This window comes from Lucilia sericata, unplaced genomic scaffold (assembly GCF_015586225.1).
Source record: "Lucilia sericata isolate MDLA Ls3-8-SP2 unplaced genomic scaffold, ASM1558622v1 Contig000328F_arrow, whole genome shotgun sequence".
In the NCBI taxonomy this organism is placed as follows: Eukaryota; Metazoa; Arthropoda; class Insecta; order Diptera; family Calliphoridae; genus Lucilia; species Lucilia sericata.
Window position 1 is genome coordinate 156,143 of NW_023994349.1, and position 27,221 is coordinate 183,363.

Below are 27,221 nucleotides of genomic sequence, written 5' to 3' on the forward strand. Positions count from 1 at the left end.
ATAACTGTGTCGTGGTTCTTGTATGTGCGCCTTAACTTTGTATGAGACTATTTGTGCATTTGCGTCCCGGGTGTTTTGAAGAGCTTCGGAGGAGTATTTGTACGTGCATCTACATCAGCATTTGTCAGGATAGACGGTTTTTACGTTCTATTAACATATAAAAACAAAATAATTTAAAACACAAAATAAAAAATAAAATATCAAAATTAAATAAACTTTGACAGTTAGAAAAAAACAACATAATCAGCTGTCTTATTGACTTCACCTGTAAATTAATACATGTTGGCACAAATTATGAATCGTATTTAAAATAATAATTTTGACATACATTCAGAATTACATATGGATAAAAAAAGTGACAGTACATACATATGTAAAATACATGTCGTCTAATACCACCTTTAAGAATTGAAACAACAAATTAAATTTCAACAAGTATGTACAGCGCAACATAAATAAAATTTTTTGAAACAAAAAAATAATAAAAAAAATTACGGCGTATTACGTATTATATTCTATACAACCATACAACCCTATTGTGAATTGGCCAAATACACATATTTGTTGATAAAATTAAAAAAGATTGTGTAATATTTTATTTAATCCGACACATATAATAAATATGACAGATATGTACTTATACATACATATTTCTGAAACTTGCATGGTCAATATTTTTTAATTAATATACAATAGAAAATTGTATTGATAAAGCTAATACATTCATATATCATATAGCCCAATTACTGCAAGACTAACATAACCCAAAATTCGCGTTTTTTGAACTGAGTGCTACAAAACACGCCTCATACAAAAGTCTTGCATATACATACATATGTACATACATATGTATATGATAAATTTTATTTACATATACATATATGTATGTGAATATGTACATGTGCATGTATATACACATGTATGTATTTCTATCTAAAATTTTATAAATATGTATGAATATTAGATGTGTCCAAAAACATCAATTTTGCTCAGATGAGTCGAATTTATTTGTAAGGCATTATTTTAGAAAAAATCAAAAGAGTTTGTTTTACCCTTTCAAATCGATTTTCGGCACTGGTTTCCGTTATCCAATATGACTAATATTACATCAGTAAGTTTATACACTAATGAACAAAATAAGCACCATCTAAGCAAAATCGATATTTTTGGAACGCCTCTAATATACAAATGTACATTAGGGCAAAACTTTTTTGGGTGGGAAAATACCACAGCACTACGTTTTTGCCAATACATACTGAATTTTCTCTTTAAGATAATATAACAAAATTGCAAAAGTTCCCGCACCAAATGCGATGAAGTTTTCTTTAAATATTACTTTTTCTGAAGAAAGTTTGAATTTTTTCCGTACAAAAATTTTTTAACGTTTCGTTTTATAAATTGAGTCCCTAAATATTTTGTTGCTCAAATTTTTGGCAAAAATTTATCAAAAATTTCGAATGAACGAATATTTTATCCTAATTGTACGCAATACTAACACATAAAACGACAGCCAAATTGTACAGTGCTGCCAAGTTATGTCAATACCCACATATCCGGGTATGTTTTTCATTTTTAAAGTGATACATCTCGAAAAATCTGAAAAAAAATTTACCTAAACAACAAATTTAGTTTCAAATACAGAGTCATGTGTCTTTATTCATAAATTTTAATTTGAAATATTTGTGGACCCTGTAACATTAACAAATATGGGCCGATTTTGATGAAATAAAAGCAATAAGAAAACTTAAAAAAATTGCTAAAATTTTATGGTTTATGATCAAAAACTATTTAATTTATATATACAGACGTTTTATTAAATTAGTTTTAATAATTATCTGAATTACACACTAGAAATGTATAAAAAGATGAAATAGCCATATAAATTGTATGACATACCCGGGTATGTTGGGTATTGATGTACGTAATTTTTCTCGGGTATAGACAAGACGGTTAAACAGCACAATATATAATGTAGGTTTATTATTTGTTTATGAATATCACACTTTTATTAATGGTTTTAAATTAAAGACTAAAGTGTGCATTAAATATTGTGTTTATTAAAACCAAATAAGATTTTTTATGAATACAAGCGTAAATCATTCAATATGAAGGATATATTGAGATACTACGCGATATACAAATAGGTACATTAGAGGTGTCCAAAAAAATCGATTTTGCTTGGAGGGTTCTTATTTTGTTCATTAGTGTCTAAAACTAACTGGTGTTAAATTTTAGTTTAATCGGATAACGGGAACACGTGCCGGAAATCGATTAAAGAAAAATTGGTAAATAATAGGATTTTTTTGATTTCTTAAAAAATTGCGCCATTGTGCAATATATTCAAAAAATCATGAATTTTTGGCATTGTTTGAAATATTTACACAAAAAACTAGTAAAATATGAATTAATTAGTCGTGTATGTAGCAATATTTGTGAAAAGAAAATGCGTATAACGTTGTTATTTGTCGCTTGATATTAATATTTTATAACTTAATTTTCTCTAGGAGATAAGATTTTGTCGAAGTATAATTTTAATGGTACAATTTTTGAAGAAATTAAAAAGTGGATTTTTTTACCCAATTTTACACTTTTCAATCGATTTCCGGCACGGGATCCTGTTATCCGATTTAGCCATTTAGACACTAATGAACAAAATTAGACCCAACCAAGCAAAATCGATATTTTGTATATATTCGGGGATATAATTTTTATGAAAAACTGACGCAATATTTCGGGAATTCCATTATGAGTTGTGTCAGCCATTAAGTTCATAATGGAATGATCAATTCCGTAGAATACTATTTCTATTATACTATATAATATGTGCAATTTTGAAACAGAGTAGGTAAATAACTGTAAAATGGACTTTAATTGCCGAATTTATGGTATACAGAATACGTATGTATATACATACATGTATGTACATATGTAAATGCATACATTCGTTTAATATATTTATCTTTAAAAATTAATATATGTATATGTATGTATCTATGTACATATATAGTTTATGTGTGTATACATACCTTTGTGTAAGTAGATATAAGTAAGAATATTAATTCATTTCCACCACTAATTTATGGCTTATTCTATAAATGAAGTGTCTTTGATTTAAAAACGATCATTTGTATAATTATATTTAAGTGAATTAAAGTTTATTTATCCATTTTAAACGATATATATTTATAAAAAAAATGACGTAAGTTAAATATTAATAATAATTTCAGTCACATTAAATATTGTGATTTTCATACAGCTTTGTCAACTATTTTATACCAAAACACGCTAAAATTATATTTAAATACAAAGTCACTAAAAAATATTGTATGGGTTTTCATTTAAACGACTAAATTTCCCAAGTTTATTCGACTTGTTTCATGAAACCCCTGTTCAAATTCTGTTTAATAAAAATAGCTGTGTTCCAGAACTGGCTAAAGAGAATTAATGTATTTTTACTTAAAACATGTAAGAAGTACTGGAACCGAAAAATCAAAATTTCTAATTTAATAAATTGAAGTTTATTCAAACAAATTTCTATTGAAATTAAATCGAAAAACTACGCAGAAAAAACTAATTAAAAAAAATTTAATTAAACGATTAATCAAAAATTTTAGAAGTGTTCAATTCATTTCGTTTGTGAATAAAAATGTAGAACCAAATACGTATTTAACAACAAAAAAAAATAAAAAATAACAATTTTGTTGTTGCCATATAAATTTCTACAAGAATCTTCAAATTAAACAAAAAAATCTTTCTTTCGAAACATAATTAATTATATTTTTATTAAATCCTAACTGTAAATAGTTAGATAGATAATAGGTTTGTTTCCATGATCTTCCGATTTGCAAATATTACTTAGGGAACAGTAAAGTAAATTGACACGATTTCCTTCAGTCTGGTTTTGTCATTCGGAAGGAATACATTAGTGATGAGTGATCCAATATATAAACAGACAACTATATGTTTCAACAATTATATAAAATGGGTTAGCAATTGTTGTCTTTATACCAATTAAACGGAAAAAATTTAAATCATACGACTTTTATTCTCTTTAAGGGCCTTTTAGACCAACGGTTCCCAAAAGGGGGTCCGCGGACCCCTAGTGGTCCGTAGCAAAATCCTAGGGGGTCCGCGAAGACGAACGAAAAAAATCGTGAATAAAAAATATTCTCTATATGTTAGAAAATATTAAAAATATCTCCAAATTTTTCATAAATACTAAAATACACAATTTTTATTCAATAATCCCAGATTTGTTGGTGACTCTTTGAATTTTATTGTTTCGGTCGTTTATCAGGATGAAGCTAGGCCCTACAAATTTATTGTTTCACTTTTATAAAGTAAAGTATTATGTGATTTGTAATTTTTATAAATGTATATGTATCGAAATAAGTGTTTTTATAGCAGACGGATAATGATTTGCCTTAGAATTAAATACTGATACTGGTATCCCGGAATATGAAGTTAGGTCACATTTCATATTTTTTTTAAATTGTAAGCAAAAGTGTTAATCTAGTTAATTTTAAATATAAATATTCCATTCCGACGTGATACACAGATTTTAACTTAATTTTGTTGTTCAATATTATTAAATCAACATCAGAAAATTCATAGCGTTATGCGTAAATAGTCAAAACCACGCAGTAAAATAATTCGTAGGTATTTTAAAATTCAAATTTAAGATCCAAATTCACAGTACATTCGCAAAGAGTTCAGGTCATATTTTATGTGGGTAACGCATTCCGCAACAACATCGAAGAAGTCTAACTTTCACATATTTTCCCGAAAACTTAGCTTACATACTCAGCTCACTCCTATGCAATCGCAAAAAAAATTTAGAAACATGACTCTTTAAGCACATGTCGACAATACTTGATAAAGAAACCTTTTCGCTACCTTGACGAGAAATGAACATGAAAGCTCTCACGATCATAAAATTAAACATCATGTTAGAAGTCATTCTATATTTAAAACCATGCAATTGAAAACATCTCCGAAATACTAAATATTCTCAATGTACGGGAATATTTTATAGGGTTTATGAACCAGGACTAAGACAATTTTCGGACGAACAATTACACAGTGATACAGCAAAAAAATGCAGGGGTTCTCATATACCAATTCCATTTCGTTATAGTCCATAGAGTAGGAATATATTTTTAATTTCTCCCGATCACTTCGTTTAGTTCCTCTTTAAGAGCAAAAGATGTGAAAAAGAGCTATTTTTGAAGTTTTAACTTTAAAACAATATATGTTTGGTAGTTTGCAACCGATTTTCAAATTGGATATTTTGTTTTAAAGATACAAGTGTTGTCTTTCAACCCAAAAAAATAAATCGAAAATTTATGATTAATGTCTTGGTTACGGCCATTTAAGTAAAAAAACTCACACTTTTTCAACAATTTTTAATTTTCATACTGCTCTACGTTGGCCATGAAGCAGTAACTTTAGCTTTTATTACATTTGAAAAAAGGCACATTAAGTTGGGTTTCCAATGATGGTCAATTTATGATAATCGATGAAAAAGGTTATGAGTTGTGCTCAGTTTTATAAAAATATAGCATATTTCTTCCATACAAAAATGTTCATGTTTCTGGTTTTCTTTGTAACAAGTTTAAAAAATGTTTATAAACATTTTTATGCAAAAATTAATTTGTATGGAGAAAACCAAAAATTCGAGGAACATGCTATTAGAAAAATTGTCATAAATCATCCAGTTTTTCATAGATTTTTATGAAATAACAAGTTTTAGAAACCTTTCTTTATGTGATTCTTCAGGAAAGTAATAAAAGATGAACTCACTGCCTCATGGCCAAAGTAGAGCATGATGAAAATGAAAATTTTTTAAAAAAGTGTGAGTTTTTTACTTAAACGACCGTAACTCAGACATTTGACCATAAATTTTGGATTTCTTTTTTTGGATTAAAAGGCAACACTTGTATCATTAAAAAAAAATATCGGATTTGAAAATCGGATGAAAACTACTAAACTTATGATTTTTCAAATTTAAAATTTCAAAAATGGCTCTTTTTCGCATCTTTTGCTCTTAAAAAGTAAGTTAACGAAGTGATAGGGAAAAACTAAAAATATATTCGTACTCTATGGACCATAACGAAATAGAATTGGTATATGAGAACGACTGCATTTTATTTTTCTTAACTTTTGTATCACAGTATTATTTATAACAATAAGATATCAAAATATGTATGGGGGTCCGTGAAATTAAATAAATTCCTCAAGGGGTCCGCGAAGTAAAAAACGGTGGGAACCGCTGTTTTAGACGATCACACATTACGTACGTAAAGTCTAAAAAGAAAAATTAAATTCCATCCGTTTGACAAAAAAGAGAATAAAAGTATGTAGTATGATTTATATTTTTGTGTTTACACGATTGGTATAAGACAATAACAAAGTAAGATGGAAACAGCTGTTTCACTTTTTTTTATATGTGTTTATATAAAAATACATCCCTGATCTAAAGTGACTTGTTTGTATTTTGATTCATTTCAAAAAATGTAGAATTTTCTATCCGTATTTTCTCTCAATGTGTGATGGTTTCATTACATATGTATTGCATTTAGACGATCCCATCACTTCTCTTCCACACAAAATTTCGACAGATCATATTACTTTTGTGCTCGTGTGAAGGGGACTTTACTAAAATGCGGATGAAATTTCACTTCACTATTAACTGAGTTTTCATTTGTAAGTAAATGTTTGATTTATAAAAGCGAAAAATATGTAATCGCATTTTTGGATGTGATTAAGATGTTGTCTGTAAAGTATGACATCAATTATTTTTTGCTGGGTAGTTTAATAAGGATGGTGTTAAGAAGTTCCTCTCATACTGATTTTTATACACTCAGGAAGCTGCGTGCCCAATTTTTTGTTTTTAGGTTCAATATTATAAAAGACTTAAAACTTTTGCCTTTTTAAAGAAACACGTCTTTTTATTACAAAGGTTTAAACGAAAGTCTTTTTATTAATATGAAAAACTATTTTGAATGAATATTAAATTATGACAATCAATTCAAAGTAAAAAATTTTCAAGTATCAGTAAAATAATTAACAAGGGTTTCTCATAGTCGGCTATCCTGCATTTAAAGCGTCCTCGCTTTCGTCATCACGAGAATCATATTCGGTATCATCATCAAATCTAGGCGGCAATTCCCAACAAGGTTTCAATTTGTCCGAAGCATAAACTGATGAATAATGACGTGTTGTTCTTTTTGAATTCGGAAGGTCTTCGATAATATATATATATCTATCTTTATCAAGAACCTTGGACACTATAAATGGGCTTTTATAACGAGGCTCTAATTTATGAGACATACCACTACTTTGTGGTTCATTTTCAGCAAGTACGAGTTCATCAACTTTGTATTTGTGAGGAATGGAATGTGCTTTGTCGTATTGATCTTTTGCTTGTTTTCGATTCTCATTGATGTTTTCGGAAGCCTTCTGTCTTATATTCTTCATTTCGTCTTCAGTAACATGATAATTATTGTGAACTACTAGTAAGATCTTGTTTTGCAAAATATCTCTTGGTGAATTACAAAATAATAGCTAATGAGGACTTTTGCCAGAAGTTTTATTCTTCATTGTATTTAAAGACCATTGAACATCCGTTAAATGTTCAACCCAGCGTTTATCATTCTTTGTAGTGAGTAAAAGCATCGAGAGTAATGTTCGATTTGTTCTCTCAGTATGACCGTTGGCTCTTGGAGTTCTGACAGCATTAAGTACATGTTTGATATCATTATCCGAACAATATCTCTTGAATTCGTTTGAGGTAAAAGCGGTTCCTCTATCCGTTATTATACGATTTGGAACGCCAAAACTCATTTAAAATGCTTATAACGTACCTGGTCGCAGTACTCTTGACAGCTCTAATTGTAAATTTAGTAAAGGAGTCAATCATAACTAATATATGTTCATTACGTTTACTGCTTTTTGGAAAAGGTCCCAGATGATCCAAATGAATTGTGTGGAATGGTACAGGATCTATATCATTAAAATGGTATTCACCTAACTACCATACGACCACCTTTGTTTTTATTGTAAGCACATTCAACACATGCTTTAATATACGACTTAACAAAATTTCTCAATCTTGAGAACCACACATAACTTAAAAGTTTATCAATCGTCTTTTCAACACCAAGATGTCCATTTTTAGTTTTATCTTTATTGTGAAGTTTAGGAATAATTTCTTTTATTGAATCGTCTTGGATTTGCATTATAGATAACCAGTCGTCGTCGTGTAGATTAACTTTATCTATTTTAAGAGTAGCGACATCTATATCACTTGGAGGCTCGTTAAGCATACGGCTTAGGGCATCAACATGTTCCATACATTGACCCTTTCGGTGTTCCATAATCAAGTCAAAATCCTGAATTCTTAGCCACCAACGAGCTATACGTGGGATTAGTTCTCTTTTCGTCATAGCTGACTTAACAGCACTTTAACCATTAACTGATTTAATTGTCTGTAATCAATACATAATCGATCACTTCCATTTTTCTTTTTTTGAAGTACAACTGGACTTGCGTATTCTGAATTCGAAGGGGTTATTATATCGTTGTCTAAAAGCTCTTGGACCATATTTCTAATTATCTCTTTCTTTGGTTCTGGAACACGATACGGAGCTTGTGACACAATTTTTTTGAGTTCATTAGATTTATTTTCATTTCAACTAAATCCGTTTTACCGAGATTTTGTAATGTATTTGAAAACACGTTTTTATTTTCTATAATTACTTCGTTTAATTTCGCTTTTGTATCTTCATCATCTAAATCACATTTTATACACATCATTTCATCAATTTCAAAAGTTCCAAAATCGTTTTTACCGTCTTTAACATTTTCATTAATATTGTTAACAGTTGTTATTTTAGCATAAATTTTATTTTCAATTATCATTTTTCCGTTTACAACCGACAAAGTTATATTACCGCTGGCGAAAATGTCTTGTCCGAGCAAAACATCCGTTAATAAAACGGATTTTTCGTTCCGAGATTATTTGTTCACAAACAGATCTTTTTATTAAACTGCATTGACATTGACAAGCACTTAATGTGTTACCATTTATCTTCACATTTATTTTGAAAATATCATTACCGAAACAAAACATATTTCTTATTGCGACATTCTGCTTACATTCAGTTTCATTTTTCGCGTGAACTTTATGACATTTTTCACAACGATGACGTTTTTGAGGTTTTGGACAATTTGTAGAAATGTGACCTATTTCCTTACAGTTATAACACTTAATTTCTTTTCCCGATTTATTTGTGTATTATCTTTTCGGATTGTCACTATTAATGTCTTTAGGTAGTGCTCCGATTCCACTTTTATTTTTGGTATCATTTGTTTTTAACATACGTTTATCGGACACATTTCTTTCGTACTCACTTAAAATTTCCCGTAATTGTTTAACCGAATCGATTTTATGAGCTGCGATAGCAACTTGAATTTCGCGATTCTGTAGTCCTTCCCGAATATATTTAAAGATTGCTTTTTCGCTCAACTTTTTCATCACTTTTCCGAATGGCACTTATCATTTTAAAATGAATTTCTGCTTCATCTTGTGACGCTGCAAATTCTCTTATTAACTCTCTGGAAAAATCATTCCATTTGGAATGCAGAACTTGAAGAGAATCTAACCATAAACGAGCGGCGCCTTTCATTTTACTGTACACTGCAAGAAGTAAACACTTTTCTTCCCATCGATATGCCTGTATTGCACTATCTACACGTTCCACAAATTGTTCAACAGATAATGACAATTCGTTCGGTGGTTCAAATTCTGGAATTGTTTCGACAATTTCTTGAACAGAATAATTTGCATTTTGACGTGAACTTGGGTATTCGTTAGATATTGTATTGACATATTGACCTTGCATATTAGCTACATGTTGTATGTTTGATGTAGCGTTTTGTTGACGATTAGTGTCCACATACGTTTGGAATATATTCATCGTATTTTCCAACATTTTCTTTAAGTCATCAACTTGCCACTGGAAGCTCATAACATTACTGTTTTGAGGAATTTGAGTTACGTTTGATTCCTCGTCGTTAGGAGGAGGGATAATTGAATCCTCGAATTCATCAATATCCTCGTCGTTTTCACAAATTTCATCGGTACCAAGGAAACTTGAGAGACGTAAAACAAGTTCTGCCTTTGAACCTGATGTTGGTAATTCACATTCACGTAATAACTGTTTTAGCTCGTCCGCTTTCAATGTTGAAAGTTTTTTCATCTTGGAAACGTTAGGTAAAAATTCGTTGTTTATTTAAATATCCGTTCAGATCCCACTTCTAAAAGACTTAAAACTTTTGCCTTTATAAAAAAAACACGTCTTTTTATTACAAAGGTTTAAACGAAAGTCTTTTTATTAATATGAAAAACTATTTTCAATGAATATTAAATTATGACAATCAATTCAAAGTAAAAAACTTCGAGTATCAGAATAAGGCTACTAGATTTAAAATACATTTAAATAAAATAATAAAGTTATAAAATAATTAACAAGGGTTTCTCATAATTATAGAAAATTCAAAAAGTATTATTAAAACAAAGTACCAGAAATTCTCTTTTTATATATTTTTGTTCAACCAGGAGAATACGTGTTTCATTTTATGTTTATACATACATATATTCAATATTTTAAAAATCTCAAAAATAATCAGTTGAAGGAAGAAAACATACCAAAAGATATCTTTTATTTCATGTTTCTATGTTCAATATTATCGAAAATTCAAAAAGTTCCAGTTAAAAAACGAAAAAGTACCAGAAAATACTCCATTTTAGATTTTCATTAGTTTTGAATTTCTATGTTTAATATAATTGAAAACTCAAAAAGTAGCAGTTGATGAAAGTAAAAGTACCAAAGGGTTCTCTTGTATAGGTTCTTATTTACTCCGGGATCTAAATGCCTAATTTTATGTCTCTAGGTTCAATATTATAGAAAATTCAAAAAGTACCTATTTAAGAACGAAAAAGTACCAAAAATTACCCTTTTATAGGTTCTTATTTACTCCAGGCTCTACATGCTTAATTTAATGTTTCTAGGTTCAATATTATAGAAAACACAAAAACCCATTCATGGGTTCTCATATAATCCGGTCTCTACATGCTAAATTTCATGTTTCTAGTTTCAATATTATAGAAAATTGAAAAAGTACCTTTTGAAGATCGAAAAAGTACCAAAAAGTCCCCTTTTATAGGTTCTCCTTTACTCTGGGCTCTACACCCTTAATTTCATGTTTCTAGGTTCAATATTATAGAAAACTCAAAAAGTACCAGTTAAAGAACGAAAAAGTGCCAAAAAGTCCACTTTTATAGGTTCTCGTTTAGTTCGGTCTTTACATGCTTAATTTTATGTTTTTATGTTCAATATTATAGAAATCTGAAAAAGTACCATTTGAAAACGAAAAAGTACCAAAAAGCCGTCTTTTATAGGTTCTCATTTACTACGGGCTCTACATGCTTAATTTCATGTTTCAATATTATAGAAAACTCAAAAAGTACCAGTTAAACAACGAAAAAGTACCAAAAAGTCCCCTTTTATGGGTTCTCATTAACTCCGGTCTCTACATGCATAATTTCATGTTTCATGCTGCAATATTATAGATAATTCAAAAAGTACCTTTTGAAGAACGAGAAAGTACCAAAAAGTCCCATTTTATAGATTCTCATTTTGTCTGGGCTCTACAATCTTATTTTCTAGGATCATATTATAAAAAACACGAAAGTACCAGTTAAAAAACGAAAAAATACAAAAAAATAGTCCTTTGTACCGGAGTTCCAAGTAACACCCCATTTGTATATTTAGTGTTACTAAATCTATCAATTTCTCCAAAAAGATACATGGGATGCAAAAAGTACCAAATTACAGTTTTTACACGTTTATTCCCTAAAGGGGCCGAATTTGAAAAAAGTACCAGACACCTATCCGCTTATTTTTTAAATGAACGACAATAAGCTTTAAATTGATTTTGTATATTTTCTAGTTTAGGAGAATATCCACAAATTCGAATTTCCACCAAAAAGATCCGTCTTAGTGGATCTTTTTGGTGGGAGACCAATCTCGTGTCCAAATTTCAGCGCTTTAGCTTCAACCGTTTAGGCTGTGCGTTGATGAATCAGTCAGTCTGTCAGCGAGTCAGTAATTTTATATACAGTGAATCAACTCAAGTTTTTTGCCTACCTTTTTTTTTTGCGAGAATTTTGTTTTTTGTTCATAAATAAAACAGGTAAAAAGTAAATTTATGTTTTCCAATTGAAAATAGAGATTGTGTAGAATGGGAAAACCAAGAAAAAAATATTAAAATAAAAATTTTGGCGCATTTGTTGTTGCATTTTATTATTTTTCATCAGAATTTGAACGTCAATAAAGTATTTTGCATATTGAAATTTCCAGTTAATTTCGTTGGGTTTTTCAAATTATTTTTTAATTGCTTTTTGGAATTTATTGTTTTATTGTTAAAAGGACACGTGTTAAGTATTTTTCAATTGGAATTTTCAAGAATCATATCCTTATTGTGTGAAACTGTGTAGTTATTTGCGTTAAAAATGTTTGAAGGGAAATAATAGGCAATTCCAATATAAAAAATTAGTTTAGATTTTTAGAACAAGTATAAATCAATAAAATTCAATTATGATATATTTAATCAATCATTAAAAAATATAAAATATAGAAATTGATGAAATAACACAAAGAATTATAAAAAAAACGCACTGAGTTGTCCTTCAAAATCTTTAACTGCCAAAGGAGAGCGACTTGTATCCAAGTAAAAACCATTGAAGTTCTCATTTATCTTCTCCAAAGTCCATATACGAACTTAAAAGAACACTATGTTTAAATTTAGACCTCTAAACAGACCTTAGGTTGCTTGGAAACAATATAAAGTGAACTATCGTGTGGTACGGGAAAAATACTTAATTTAGGTATTTACAAATAGAGGCGGTTCTCATCACCTAAGATCCACAAAAGCAATATTTTTTAGCTAATACATACACTTATATATAGTTAGAACCCAAATCAAGAATAACTATCCAAATCCAGCTACGCCTACTGTATTTTATTCATAAAATAATGCATTCAAAATATGAGGTAGAATATCAAAATTCTAGCATGTAATAGTTCTATAGTGGTATAAGGTGATATCCCCATACTTAGAGTGGCTAGGTTGGTACTTAGTGTTAGCTTTATTGAATAAGAATCAATATTATACAATTCTAAATAAAATTCACACAGTACTCCCCAAATAGATGGGGTTTCCGTAATGTAGTTTTTGTTTATCAATACAAAATGACCAAAACCCAGATTATTTTTGTTATAATATATAGATTTATACCCCACTAATATTTTTTCTAGGCCCAAATCCATTGATTTCCTAATATATCATGTATCCAATTATTTTCGAAATTAAATCAAAGAAACGATAGATTTCATGTTAAGTCAAATATTGAAAAATTCTTATAGGTATATAGGATAATAAATCGGTTAAGAAATGTCCAAACTTAGTCGTTCCTCTACTAAAATATCTAAAAAATGTCAGTCTAATATATACGAGTAATAAAAATATTAAATTTTATAAAATAATGCAGCAATATTAAAAAAATTAACAAAAAACCTAAAAAAGCAAAATACTTTATTGACCTTAAAAATTAACAATAAGTTCACATTTTATCAAAAATCTCGTTAATTAATATCACGATTTTACATTTTATTGTAGAAAATTAAAATATAAGATATTCTTTAAAAAATACAACAAGCAAATTGCTTTATTTTGCTAAAAATAATTGTTCAGATAAAGTTTTTTCTTAAAATTTATAAAATTTTACATAGGCAAATTACTTAATTGATTCACTGTAGATATAGAAGATTGCCTTTGAACGTTAGCAACAAAACACAACTTTTTTTAAATAAAATATTTCAAAATAAATCGTTTTTGAAAATAAATTCTTGTGATCTATAAAATTGATAGATTGATTTAAAACAAAATAGTGGATTGTTTAATTTAGTATCGGAAGTAATAGTAATTGTCATTTTTATTTCTTGGAATAACAATTTTGATATTTCAGATTTTGCAAAAATAATATAGTTTTATGGATCGTATTGGTTTTAGTTGCTATTGCTGTTACATTCGGATTAATTATTATTGGCCTCCAAAAAGATACATCGGACCATGCAGTTGGAGCTGTAGCATCAAATGGTGAAGAATGTGCTGAAATTGGAGGGTTTGTATAAATATAATTGAATATACATACATATGATAATTGATAAAAATACCAAACAATACTAAACTTTAAAATCTTTTAGGCAGATGTTAAAAGATGGAGGTTCCGCAATTGATGCCGCTATATCAACTCTCTTATGTGAAGGAGTAATATTACCACATAGCTTAGGTATTGGCGGTGGTTTCGTTGCTACTATATATACAAAAAAAACTGGGAAAGTAGAGACTTTAATCGCTCGTGAAACTGCGCCGGCTGCATCTCATCAGGACATGTTTATTGGAAAAGAAATTACTGGAGCAATTTCTGCTGCTATACCCAGCGAAATTTTCGGATTTTGGCAATTACATATGAAATATGGCAAATTACCGTGGAACAAATTATTTAAGCCAACTATTGATTTATGTAAAAACGGACACAAGGTCTCAAAGTACTTGGCAAATGTTTTGACTTTAAACTCGGAACGCATACGTAAGGAACCATCAATGGCCGAAATCTTTATAAATCCTAGTACAAATAACCTTTACAAGGAAGGTGAAATTATGTATCGTCCTCAATTGGGTGAGACTTTATCAGTATTGGCTGAAGAAGGTCCCGAAACAATGTATCGCGGTGGACGCATTGGCAAAATGCTTGTAGAAGATATTCAAAATATGGGAGGCATAATAACAGAAAAGGATTTGCAAGATTATGAGTAAGTAATACAAATTCATTTCTCATTTCTGTAAAATATGTATATTATAAAAATATGTATGTATAAAAAGAAAAGGCCTGCACAAGACAACAATAACGCAAAAATTTGTTAAAAAAATATCGTGTGCGCTATCATAAGCACACGAAATTTTGTAGCAAATTGTAGCATTATTGTTGTCATGTACAGGCCTTTAGTAAAAATCTAAGAATTACATTAGGACACAGTGATGCCAAATGTAGGGCATCACTGTGCTATAAAAATAGCCTGTAGGGAAAACGCTTATCTATTTTTGGTCGATTTGTAGGGATTTTTAAATTAATGACATTTAGCTTTTTTTTCAAATTATATTTTTACAAAAATCACATCAAGCAGTAATACATACATATAAAAAGACTCGTTTAATTCATTCAATATTAAATTCATTATGAACAATTCGGCTAAAAACAATCTAAGGTATTAAAAACCCACCTGAATATATTTTGGTAGAGTTTCTTATATTCTGGACTTTTTTCATTCATTTCATTGAGTTAAACAATTTTTCATTCCCGTGAAATTGACTAAAATTTATTCTAAATACTGTATTTGACTAAAATTTTCATAGAACTATAACCATATTCATCTCTTTTACAATATTTCTTTTAATAATCTAATATTATATAATGTAATAAATGCTTCCAACGATTTTTTATTGGCCGACAAAACTATATAATATTTAGGCCCAATATTATAACTTGCCAATAACTAAAGTTAGGAAGTTATCGTACAGGTAGTGTGTTTTTCGTTATTACAAGTCAACTTTAGCTAAAAGTGTCCGATAGGCTAACGGGAAGATCACCTTACCTTTAACATTTAATGTAAGCTTTAGGAATTTTTTTTTTTTAATTTGAATGAAAAATAAATTCAATGTCATTTTTCATATAAAAAATATTATTAACGGCTAAAAGTATGCTTCGGTTTTTGTATAATAAAAAATTATGTTGTAAGAGTGTGTGGCAAATGATAGCAAAGTTGTATGGTGGATTGTAATTTTCCTATGGTAGGAACGTTTTTACATTTTGCTGTGCCAAACGATATCTTTTTGGATTAGACTGTGTACCAAACGGCAGCAAAGTTCTATGGTAAAATAAAATTTTCTTATGGTGGAAAATATTATCACTTTTGCTGTGCCAAACGAAATCTTTTTGATTACATTAAATTTTGACAATTGTCACTAATTGCACAAGAAAATCTTTTTTTATTATTGAAATAAATTTCTACAATCACAAATGTATTATAAACTGAAATTATAAAATATTTTATTTCTTGTATTTTAACATTTTTCTTTTCATTTGTCAAAAATTTATGTAGCTCTATGAGCTAGTAAAATTTTATTCACCTCATATCTATCAAAAATTTACATTTTCAAGTAAATTGTTACCGATTGGCACACACTCTAACATTAAATTTTTACAATTGTCACTAATTTCACAAGAATATCTGCATTTATTTTAATAAAAGAAACACTTTTATTGATTTTTTATTATTAAAGTAAATTTCTACAATCACATATGTATTATAAACTAAAATTATAAAATATTTTATTTTTTGTATTTTCAAATTTTTCTTTTCATTTGTCAAAAATTTATGTAGCCCGATGAGCTAGTAAAATTTTATTTACCTCATATCTATCAAAAATTTACATTTTCAAGTAAATTGTTACCGATTGGCACACACTCTAATAATGAAAATATTTAAGTTCACTTTATTCCACACTTTAATTAAAGTTACCTTTTATTATTACGAACATTAAAAGCAAGTTGTAATAATGGCCCTTAACATGTTATATTAATTTGTACATATGTAGCTAAGATCTTGTCTGCTGTAAAGATTTATAATCCCAAGAAGTAAAATTAATCTCACTCTAGCTACTTGTGATAATAAATAAATATGTATTATATCAACAGTTATTTTCACACATGAAAAAATCTATATGTACAGGAAACTGTAGACCATTAGTATTAACTCTGTATACTCAGTTTTTTATAATCAGCTCTTATGCTGTAAAAGGACCTTAAAGTTTAAGGGACATATGATTTCAAAAGACGGAATTCCAAAATTATATAAAGAATTTATTATTTATTTCAATTCATCAGGATTAAAAAAGAAATGGAAGCTTAAAGAAAATGTTTAACAAAAAAGTAGTTACAAATTTTTGTTTCGAAAATGAGACCTTTTTTAAATTTAATATATTTTTTGATTTTTTGTCTAAGCGAGTCAAATAAATATGTAATATAGGTAGAATGTATGGATTCCCAGCTTTCATTTGATACCAATATTAGCATCATACAACACATCTAAATATTTAAAATATTCGTTTGAAATTGTAAGTCCTTTAAACTTTGAAGTCCTTTTATAAGGATAAGAGCTGATTATAAAAATCGGAGTACGCAGAATTGCTAAAAATAGAATTGTTAAAAATATGTTGAAAATACAATTTTCAGTAAATTATAAGATTTTACGGAAAACTGTAAACACATTTTTCGTAATCAGTAAAATACTGCAGTAACCAATAAAAATTACAGCAATTTTTTGCAATAATCAGTAATATTTTTCAGTAACCAATAAAAACTTACTGAATACTGATTTTTTCAGTAACCAATAAAAATATAATTTTACTGATACTGCAGTGTGCCCATCTATGATTTTAAGCTATTTCACAGAATTCCATTCCGAACTCATTTCCGTATTTTGCTTTTTAGAAATAAAATAAAAAATTTCTTCTGGAAAGAAACGATTTTATCAAAACCTTTACTATAATTTAAAATAAGGAAGGAAATTTTATAAGCTTTCATAAGCTTTTATAAGCTTTCATTTTTTTCTAATTTAGATTATTAAAGTCTTGTAGTATAGATAAGTATATCTGGTAAAAAATATGGGGTTTTGAGGATTTTATTCGTATATTTCGTATATTTATTCATAGAATTCGGAATTAAAAAAAATAATATATGTATGTATGTACATACATGTATAAACATTATAATTTATTAAACAATTATTATCCACTAAATAGTAAATGTTGTTTGATTTTATTTATATTTTATATAGGGTCCGTTGGGAAAAACCAATTGTTGCTCGATTTACTGGAGGCTATGAATTATATACAACACCTTTACCAACGAGTGGTGCTATCTTAGCATTTATTTTAAATGTAATGGAACCACTTTACACAAGACACCATGACATCTATTGGCAACGTGTTGTTGAAACATTTAAACATGCGTACGGTCATCGTACAAATCTGGGAGATATTCATTTTGAGCCGCAGGTATCTAAGGTGTATGAACAATTAATGAGCCCTGCTTTTGCAGCAGAAATTAGGGATCTAATTAAAGATGACCACACCTTCGCTGATATGGCCTATTACGGTGCTAACTTTACAAATGTAGAAGATCATGGTACTGCTAATATGGTTGTATTGGCACCAAACGGTGATGCTATTTCGGTAACTAGTACCATAAATAGCCAGTAAGTATATTTAAATATTGGGGGAAATTAGTTTGGTAATATGTAAATATACATACATATGTATTAGGCTTCGTTTGAAAAAACAAAATGTTTCCTGTTTTTGTGATATCACAACTTTTAAGAAGGTTTTTGTATCAGTGATCACAATACTGTAATAATTTTTTCAAAATTCCAACTCCTTCATCTGCATATATGAGGCGGAAACCACTGATTTTGAGCGACATTTTTTACAGAGCAGAATCTGCAGGATCAATAGCAAATCATGCTTTAATAATTGATTTTATAGGACAAATCGGTAAGAATGTGCTGAAATTCACACTTTTATAATGCTCCAAAAGTGCATTTAGAATTATCCAAAGATGCACTTTTTTAAAAAAATATTTCAAAAATTTTTTTTTCTTTACGCATAATCAAAGTATGCTTTTTGCTGAAAAAAATGGTGCAAAAACAAAAATTCTATCAATAACCCTTTAGATGTGATGAGACTTTAAATTTTCAGATTTTAAACTTTACAGCGCTATATTTCGAAATCCACGAAAGTTATAAGGGCCAAAATTTGTCATTATACAAGTTATATAGGGAACATTAATTGGGTGGAGCTTTATTAAATTCGGAAGTGATGATGAAAAACACCATTGTTTGATGGGAAATTATTAACCCACAAGTTAACATTATAAACATCATAAATCCTAAACGGATTACAATAAATTAAAAATTTTAACACAATTTTTTTAAGGGCATTGAATATTATATTTTCGAATGATAAAATCAATTTTTGAAATTTTTTTTTTAAATTGCATTTTTTCTTTTGCTCTTATGCATTTATAGTGCATCCAAATTCTGTCAAATTAAGTTTATATATCTTAAATTTTCCTGTAGAATAGTATACTAAAGTCAGATTTGAAATATGTACAGCAGTTTTTGGTCTATCAAAAAATGTCGCCCAAAATCGGTCTTTTGGCCGCAGATATGCAGATGAAGAAGTTGAAATTTAAAAAAAATAATTACGCCAATATTATATTATCACAATTTGAAAAATATTGCGTGAAGCCTAATATGTATGTATGTGCTTGTATAAACATTGTTCAAATGTTGTTTGCTTCTCAAATTTTTAATTATTTTCCACTTATTTTACAAATTAACTAGTCGATTAACTCCCATTTCTTATTTTGACGAATACGTACATATGTACATATGTATATTTCACATACGAATTTATGGCCTTATTCATAATAAAATTTTTATTTTATTACTTGTTTATAAAACAAATTTTGTAACGAAATTTTATTTAAAAAACCTGTTATAAAATAAAAAGTTGATTGTGAGGATATAACGGTAAATACATGTATGTGTATACAAAATATATTTAAATTAAATATATTCTGTACTGTACATACATATGTATATATATTTCCGGTACTATAAAAAATGTAATAAAAAATGTAATAATAAAAACCGAAATGAAATCGGGATTGTTGCAATTTTCGAAATGTTTCAATAACCGACTACTAAATTTTAATTTAATTTTTAACAAAAACATTTACTTCAAATTATTTTTAAGTTATTAGCTCATTCATTAATCGAGAAAAAGTATAAAAAAAACATTATTTATAAAAAATCACATTTTTATGTGATTTCATAAATTTAGTACAGATTAATTTAAAGTAAACCCAGGTTTTATTTCAACTTGGACTTATTAACGAAGATATCTGGAGATTAGAATTGGCTCAGAAACTCTCTGACTTCTATGTCGTTTTATAGGTGTAGTTCAGTGTTGCCATTTTAGCATTTTCAATGCTAGATTTAGAAAAAATGCATTGAAGTTTTTTAAAATTATGCTAAATGCTTTTTAGCATAATTTGCTTGATAAAAAAAATAAAAAATATTTCTTTCCCCCATTCAAAGTCCCTTTCAAAAATAACTTGATGGTCAAAATTCACTAATAAACACTAATATCATGATGAAAAATTTATAAGGATAGAAAATCCTTTTTGTCAACAAATTGTAAACATATGTATGTATTTCTGAATTAAGGTAAACATGAAATTTAATACTTTGTAAACATATGTATGTATTTCTGAATTAAGGTAAACATGAAATTTAATACTTTATTATTTATATTTTTATTATAAAAAATGATGCTTGAGTTAATCCCCTCAAAATATTCGCTGTTATGTAATATTTTGGGTTTAGTGTTTACCTGTCCGTGAGCTGGACAGTTTCCAAGAAAATATCGTATGGGAGACACGATTTTTCATGTTCAATTAAATATTTTACCCAGTTTCAAAAAAATGTTGTTTTGTTTTATGATGGTTCCCAAAATATTTCTAGTCTATCGATGTCCGTTCGTGAGCTGGACCGGTTACAAAAAACACTCTTTTTTGTTATTTTTTTTAAATTTTACGGTGTTTACAATACAATATGTGGTATCATTTGAAGCCACGTCTAGTGGTGCGCACAATTTGTAAAATTGTGCATACATTTTATTTTTATTAGTGAAAAACCTAACAATTTGAAATATTTTGGAATATGGCAATTATGAGCAGACGGTTATTTATGATTAATACATCATTGGACGCGGTTTAAAATCCCTTTCAAATGATACTCCATATTGGCCATTTTGCTTCAAAACAAAAATTTAAAAAGAATAATTCCAAAATACTTTTTTTTAATTTGGTCCAGCTCACGAACGGTCATCGCTAGATGACCTAGATAGATTTTTTGATAGATATCCTACTCGCATCCCATTATGGGACTATAAAAATTTAAGTAAAAATGATTAAAAAAATTAAAAAATATTAAATTTTTTTTTGGAAACAACGAAGAAATAGCTATCTGAACTACTTTGGATAATTTTTGCTGGGACCAAAAGTTACATTAATTTGAAGAAAACCCTGTATGACCAAAATGTCCAACTTTGACCCTCTAAGTCCGGCAGTTCTTGACCGATAGAGCTGAAAATTTGTTTCTGACATACTATCCAGTAGTACTAACCTTGGTGCATCAAAATGGATTTTTTGAGTTGGGTCACTTGACATGAAATATTCATCAAAGTTTTATAAATTTTTTATTTTATCAAAGTTTTATATATATTTTTTTTTTTTGGAAAAGTGCTCAGTTCCCTACCTGCGATTGAAAATCTTGATCTCAGTACAATATGTACAAAAAAATGTTTCTGCAATCGTTTGGAAATGGGTGTCAATTTTGAGATTATCGCTGGTAAAATAATTAAAATTTTTGATACTGTATTTCTGGTCCGCAAAACGACTTTTATTGTATTATAAAGGGCATACAAATTACAATAATTTTGACACCCATTTCGATAAAATGCGAAAACAATATGCCTCTCCAACCCACTAAAAATCATTGGACCAAAAATGGTCTACAAAAATTAAAATTATTTTTCTCGTAATCAGTTCAAAATTACGGAATTTTTGAGACCCATTTTGAAAAATTCCAAAATATTTTATTTTTTAATAATTATACTGAGGTCAGGATTTCCAATCGCTGGTAGGGAACTGAGGACCATTCCAAAATTTTATTTTTCACGTTCAGTACATTAATACGCATAGATTGAGTGATATTTCTCGAGGGCACTCTAATGTACATACATTAGGCTGGGTCGAAAAGCTTTTCTCTCGTATCAACTTCTAATAATGAAATTATGTTGTATTTTAAAGTCAAATGGAAGTCTGCAAAATATTATTTAATTATTTTGAGGGTAAGAGCCCGCGCATCGCCGCCAAAGTTTGTAAATGCGTTTTATGGGAGAAAATGGAACGTCTTGCAGTTTGTTTTCACAAAATTAGGTATTAAGTATTATTTTTTACCAAATATTATAGCAAGACAGACATTACGATTGTCTGCAAAATTGTCTTTCCAAAAAGACAGAAAAACTAAAAATTGGTTAAAGAAGTTTTGAGTTATTAAAATTTCTTATTATTTGATAATGCATATGTATTATTGATAATATATATTGACGTTAAAATACAACATAATTTCACTGTTAGAAGTTGATACGAGAGAAAGCTTATTTTCGGCCCACCCTTACATACTACATACCAATTAGAAATCGAAAATGTTGTATTCAAATGTGTTTGAACTATCTTTTATTTCTAATAATTTAAAACCTATATATTTTTAAACTAGCTTAGGTGCAAAAGTTCGTTCTCGTCAAACTGGTATTATTTTAAACGATGAAATGGACGATTTCTCCACTCCCGGGAAAGTTAATGCTTATGGAATACCTGCGTCGCCAGCAAATTATATTAAACCTGGAAAACGACCAATGTCATCCACTTGTCCCAGTATAGTATTGGATAAAAATGGACACGTTCAACTGTTAGTGGGTGGTGCAGGTGGTTCTAGAATCACCACATCCGTAGCTCAGGTGAGTTCTTTCTGATGTTCGTTTTTTGTAAAAGTTTGAACCTTTCAAATACATACATATCCAATTGATATATTGTGCGACTGTACTTATTTGTGTTCTAACAAATATGTTTTTTGGACGGATAAAAGTGATTTTTCAATTTCTAATAGTGAAATTTTATTGTCTTATTACCTCAAATAAAAAATGTAAATGTGAGCCAAAGTTTGGACATGCATTTGCAAGGGACAGTTCCCAGCAAAAAAAAAAGTGTGGGAAAAGATCTAGAATTTTCATTGCGTGTCATTGCTGGTATGTTGTTCATTTTTGATAACTTTGAACTAAATACATATAATCTTATTTTTAGAAGCTGTAAAAATCCGATATTTGTATGTCAAAAATAAACCACATTCTTTCAATGACTCTCTTATGTTAATTTCATTGGGTTTTCATCAAAACTTGATGTACTTCGAATGTGTTATTTGTAGTGACTTTTTTACATCTCTTTTTGTTTGTTTGTTCTTTAAGTTATTTAGTATTCGAAACTAAGATTTATTTGGCCAGTAATTAAAATTATATAACGCCATCACCAATTCTAGCTAGAAAAAACTAGCTCATATGTTCCAATTGTTAAAATTAAAAACTTAGGTTAAGTTAACACGAATGCACATGGCCAAATATGCACCTCAAGAAAAACTGTAACTCGGTACAGTTATCTGACGTCAAACATTGGCCAATGCTGTTTGAAACGTAAAATTCTCGAAGGCAGAGCAAAAAGGACGGCCTGATTACCCTTAAGCGATAATGGCAACGACGCACGACGATCTTCCTCCACCCAGAGCTGAATTACGAATCACACATCTCTTTTTTTTATCAAAATTAAAAAAATAGTTGCTAAATTAAGCAAATAGTTGCTTTCCAGAACTTTCCGACTAAAAAGAAATAATGAATTTTCTTTTAGCATTTGTAAAAGCTAAATATCTTTTTTTAATAAATTTGTATTGAAGTTTATTCAAACAAATTATTAAAAAATTGACATAGAATTGAACTCAAAGATGTTGAAAATTATAATTTTGTTTGTTATAGGAAAAAATATTGTAAAAAAGCCATAATATTGATAAAGAAAGATCGAGTTTCCTTCTTTTTATTTATTATACCCTCCACCACCATCAGTGGTGATAGAGGGTATATATAAGTTTGTCGTTCCGTGTGTAACACCAAGAAATATTCATCTAAGACCCAACAAAGTATATATATTCTGGGTCCTTATGAAATTCTGAGTCGATTTAGCTATGTCCGTCTGTCTGTCTGTGTAAAACACGCTCACGTTAAAACTAAGTAAAGGAAATCAACTAAATTCACCCAAAATATTTTAGTTTGGTATTGAAAATCAGCAAAATCGGTTCACAACGTAAAAAGTTATGAGTAAAAACTTCAGACTATCTCGAAAAAAATTACGTTTTTTTTCCTAATTCTTTTGAAGTTTTCTCAGAAACTACCAACGATATTGCGATGAATTTTGTCACACTTTATTTTTTTAGGGCATGTTAAAAATCTTTACAATCGATCCAATATTTCCTATTGCGCCCATACAAAGGTATATACGAATGGATCGATCCTTTATTTTCGGCATAAGAGTATTATTTATTTTTCCATTACAATACAATTACAAATTATATTCTAACCTAATTTACCGAGCAGGTTGACGATAACCATACGACCGTTGTAGTGTAGCAGACCAGGATCTCTGCTGGGAATCGAACCCACAACCCCCAGACTGACAGGCTAGCACACTACCAACTAGCCTACCGGGGCACCCAAGATTATTATTATACAATCCTTTTGTGGGAAGTTTATCTGCAATATCGATATGCGGCCTTATACGCCTTAGAAATGTTGTAAATTTTTAGGACTTTATGGATCGATCCTTTCGTCACTTATTTCTAATGTTCACTAATTTTTAGAATTATGGTAAATTTTATTATCATATCACTCATTTACTAAAAGACTAGAATAATTAAGTATTCGTTTTTTAATTGAGTACAACAAAATATACCCCTTTTAAAGTTTTTCGTATAACTTTACCTGTACGCACAAATATTTGCTCCTAATTATGTTCTTCAGAACATTCAAAATAAGTATAATACACACAGCTAAAACTCAAATAATTTACATTGAATGCATATTTTTATATACATACATACATATATGTAAATATCGTCATTCGTAGCAACTTTTAAGCGATATTATCAAAATATAAAATGAATAAAAAATGCCTTAAAATCTAAAGAAAAATATTACCTAAATAAGCGGCCTACGGCCGGACGCGAGGATTTGCCACTCTATAATATGTCCAACACCGGCTTCGCTTAGTAAAGATGTCCTAAACAGCCGGCCTAAGGCAGAACGCTCTTGTTACACGGAGAGTGTATTCTTAGCGAAGCCGGTGTCCAATATACCTCAGAGGAGAAAACCCTTGCGTACGGCCGAAGGCCGGTTATCATACATATATTTTTTCGTGTGATAAAAGTAATATAATGAAATAACTCCTCAAAAGTATTTTTAGAGATTTATTTCATATTTGAATTTTGAGGAATTATTTCATAATGAAATTACTCCCCATTATAATTAATTAGTCTTACAGAACGAAATAGGTCGTTCGTCCCAATTGTACGTATAGCAATAATTTGTAATAGATCAGAGTCTTTGACCAGACTTTGGGGTGCCAATTAAATTTTTTTATTACATTAAATTAAAAGAAATTGTAACTGATGTTGGTCTATTTTTAAGTTTTATTAAATTTATTTTTTAATAATTGTTTGTAATTTATCTTTTCAGACAATTTTACGATATTTCGTTTTCGACGAATCCATTGAAAAATCTGTAAATTCAGGTCGGATACACCATCAACTGGCACCCATGGTTGTTGATGTAGAACCTGAGGTACCTGATCATACCGAAGAATATTTTATTAAAGTCGGGCATGATATAAATTATTTGCCACCTAATAGAGCTTTCTCGGCTTTGACAGCCATTGGTTTAAAAAGTAATTGGCCCCAACCAATTTGTGATCGTCGACGAGTTGGTAGCGCTGTGGTTGTTCACCAGCAAAATTAAATTGTTATTTAAGAAAATTAAATTGTACTTTGAAGAAAAAATTAATTGCATAAGAAAAAAATCAAATAAAATGTAATAAAAACAAGTAAGAGTTCTATATTCGGCTGTGCCGAATCTTATATATCCATCACCACAGTGTATTAATAAAGAAAAAAGTCAGTACGAATTATATTACAAAAAATAAAAAATAGCAAAACGAAAATGTACCAAAAAATCTCCTTAATTCTATGGTCCTAGATTCCAATAGTAAAGTATGCCATTTTATAGGGTTTTATTTACATGGGGCCCAACATACTTAATTTCATGTTTCTACAATCAATGTTATAGAACGAAAAAGTACAAAAAAATCCCCTTTTGTAGGTTCTCTCCTACTCCGGGCTATATATGCTAGAAGTGAACTAGATCAGAACAAGAACTGAATTAGAACTAAACTGGAACTCAATTAAATTAGAACTGAATTATAACAGAACTAAAACTGCACTAACAATTAAAAAAAAATTGCATTCGTACAAAATTATCAAATATGTACATACATAATAATCAATCTGGGCAATTTTAGATAGCTAAATCAAAATTGGCACATACATTTTTTTTACATATTTTACAGAAAAAGATTATGATCATTTTTATGCATTTGTTTTGTTAAAATATAAACCAACTAAATTTAAAGAATGATTTGTTTTCTTATTAAAATGAGAAAATTACGTATTTAATTCCAACCAATTCCAGTTGAAAATATTCACAATATTTCTTTAATTAAAGATTTTTATGTTAAAAAATATATATTTTTTTATTCTTGTACATATAACATTTAAACTATCATTAAAAGTATCCGAATAACAAATATTTTGCGACAAAATTAACATCACAATTGCTCATTTTCTTATTTTTACTTATTTTTTATTGCAATTTTTGATAAATTATTGCAATTATTGATAAATATCTACCCTATAAGAAATGACCCTGCCAGCAATTTTGTAGTCGACTACGAGAAAAATTCACTTCTAGTTTACTTTTAGAGACTGACTATAAGTTAACTACAATGTAATGCAGAGCTGTCCCGAAATTTTGTATTTGGCAACGTAAAGAACCGACATTTAAAGACTAACTACAAGCTACCTATCATGTAATACAGAAGTGTCCCAAAATTATCTGGAGAGAATTAATAAGATAATAACATGTTTTCTCTTGTTTCTCTATTATTATGATTTTATTTGTTAACTCTAGTAGACTGACTATAAACGAACAACAATGTAATGCAGAAATGTTCTAAAATTTGGTATTTATTAACGTAA

The 27,221-nt window shown here is 28.9% G+C and overlaps 1 protein-coding gene across 2 annotated transcripts; it reads left to right on the plus strand.

Annotated features, from left to right (window-relative positions):
- Positions 1-3,049: 3,049 nt before the first annotated feature.
- Positions 3,050-26,054, plus strand: LOC119603712 (scoloptoxin SSD14). 2 transcript variants are annotated; one of them, XM_037955856.1, is made up of 6 exons: positions 3,050-3,199; positions 14,093-14,248; positions 14,331-14,939; positions 18,024-18,443; positions 22,593-22,833; positions 25,648-26,054. In XM_037955856.1, the coding sequence occupies exons 1-6, from the start codon at positions 3,195-3,197 to the stop codon at positions 25,924-25,926; spliced, it is 1,710 nt and encodes a 569-aa protein (XP_037811784.1). In that variant the 5' UTR covers positions 3,050-3,194; the 3' UTR covers positions 25,927-26,054. The 2 variants fall into 2 exon arrangements, with proteins under 2 accessions (XP_037811784.1, XP_037811786.1); XM_037955858.1 differs by lacking the exon at positions 3,050-3,199 and adding an exon at positions 13,956-14,040 and having other exon boundaries at positions 25,648-26,009.
- Positions 26,055-27,221: the final 1,167 nt, after the last annotated feature.

What these genes read in the sequence shown, in the direction of transcription:
- LOC119603712 (XM_037955856.1), top strand. An exon ending in GAATGTGCTGAAATTGGAGG is followed by an intron (nt 14,249 to 14,330) that starts GTTTGTATAAAT and finishes AAAATCTTTTAG; the next exon opens with GCAGATGTTAAAAGATGGAG. An exon ending in TCACCACATCCGTAGCTCAG is followed by an intron (nt 22,834 to 25,647) that starts GTGAGTTCTTTC and finishes TTATCTTTTCAG; the next exon opens with ACAATTTTACGATATTTCGT.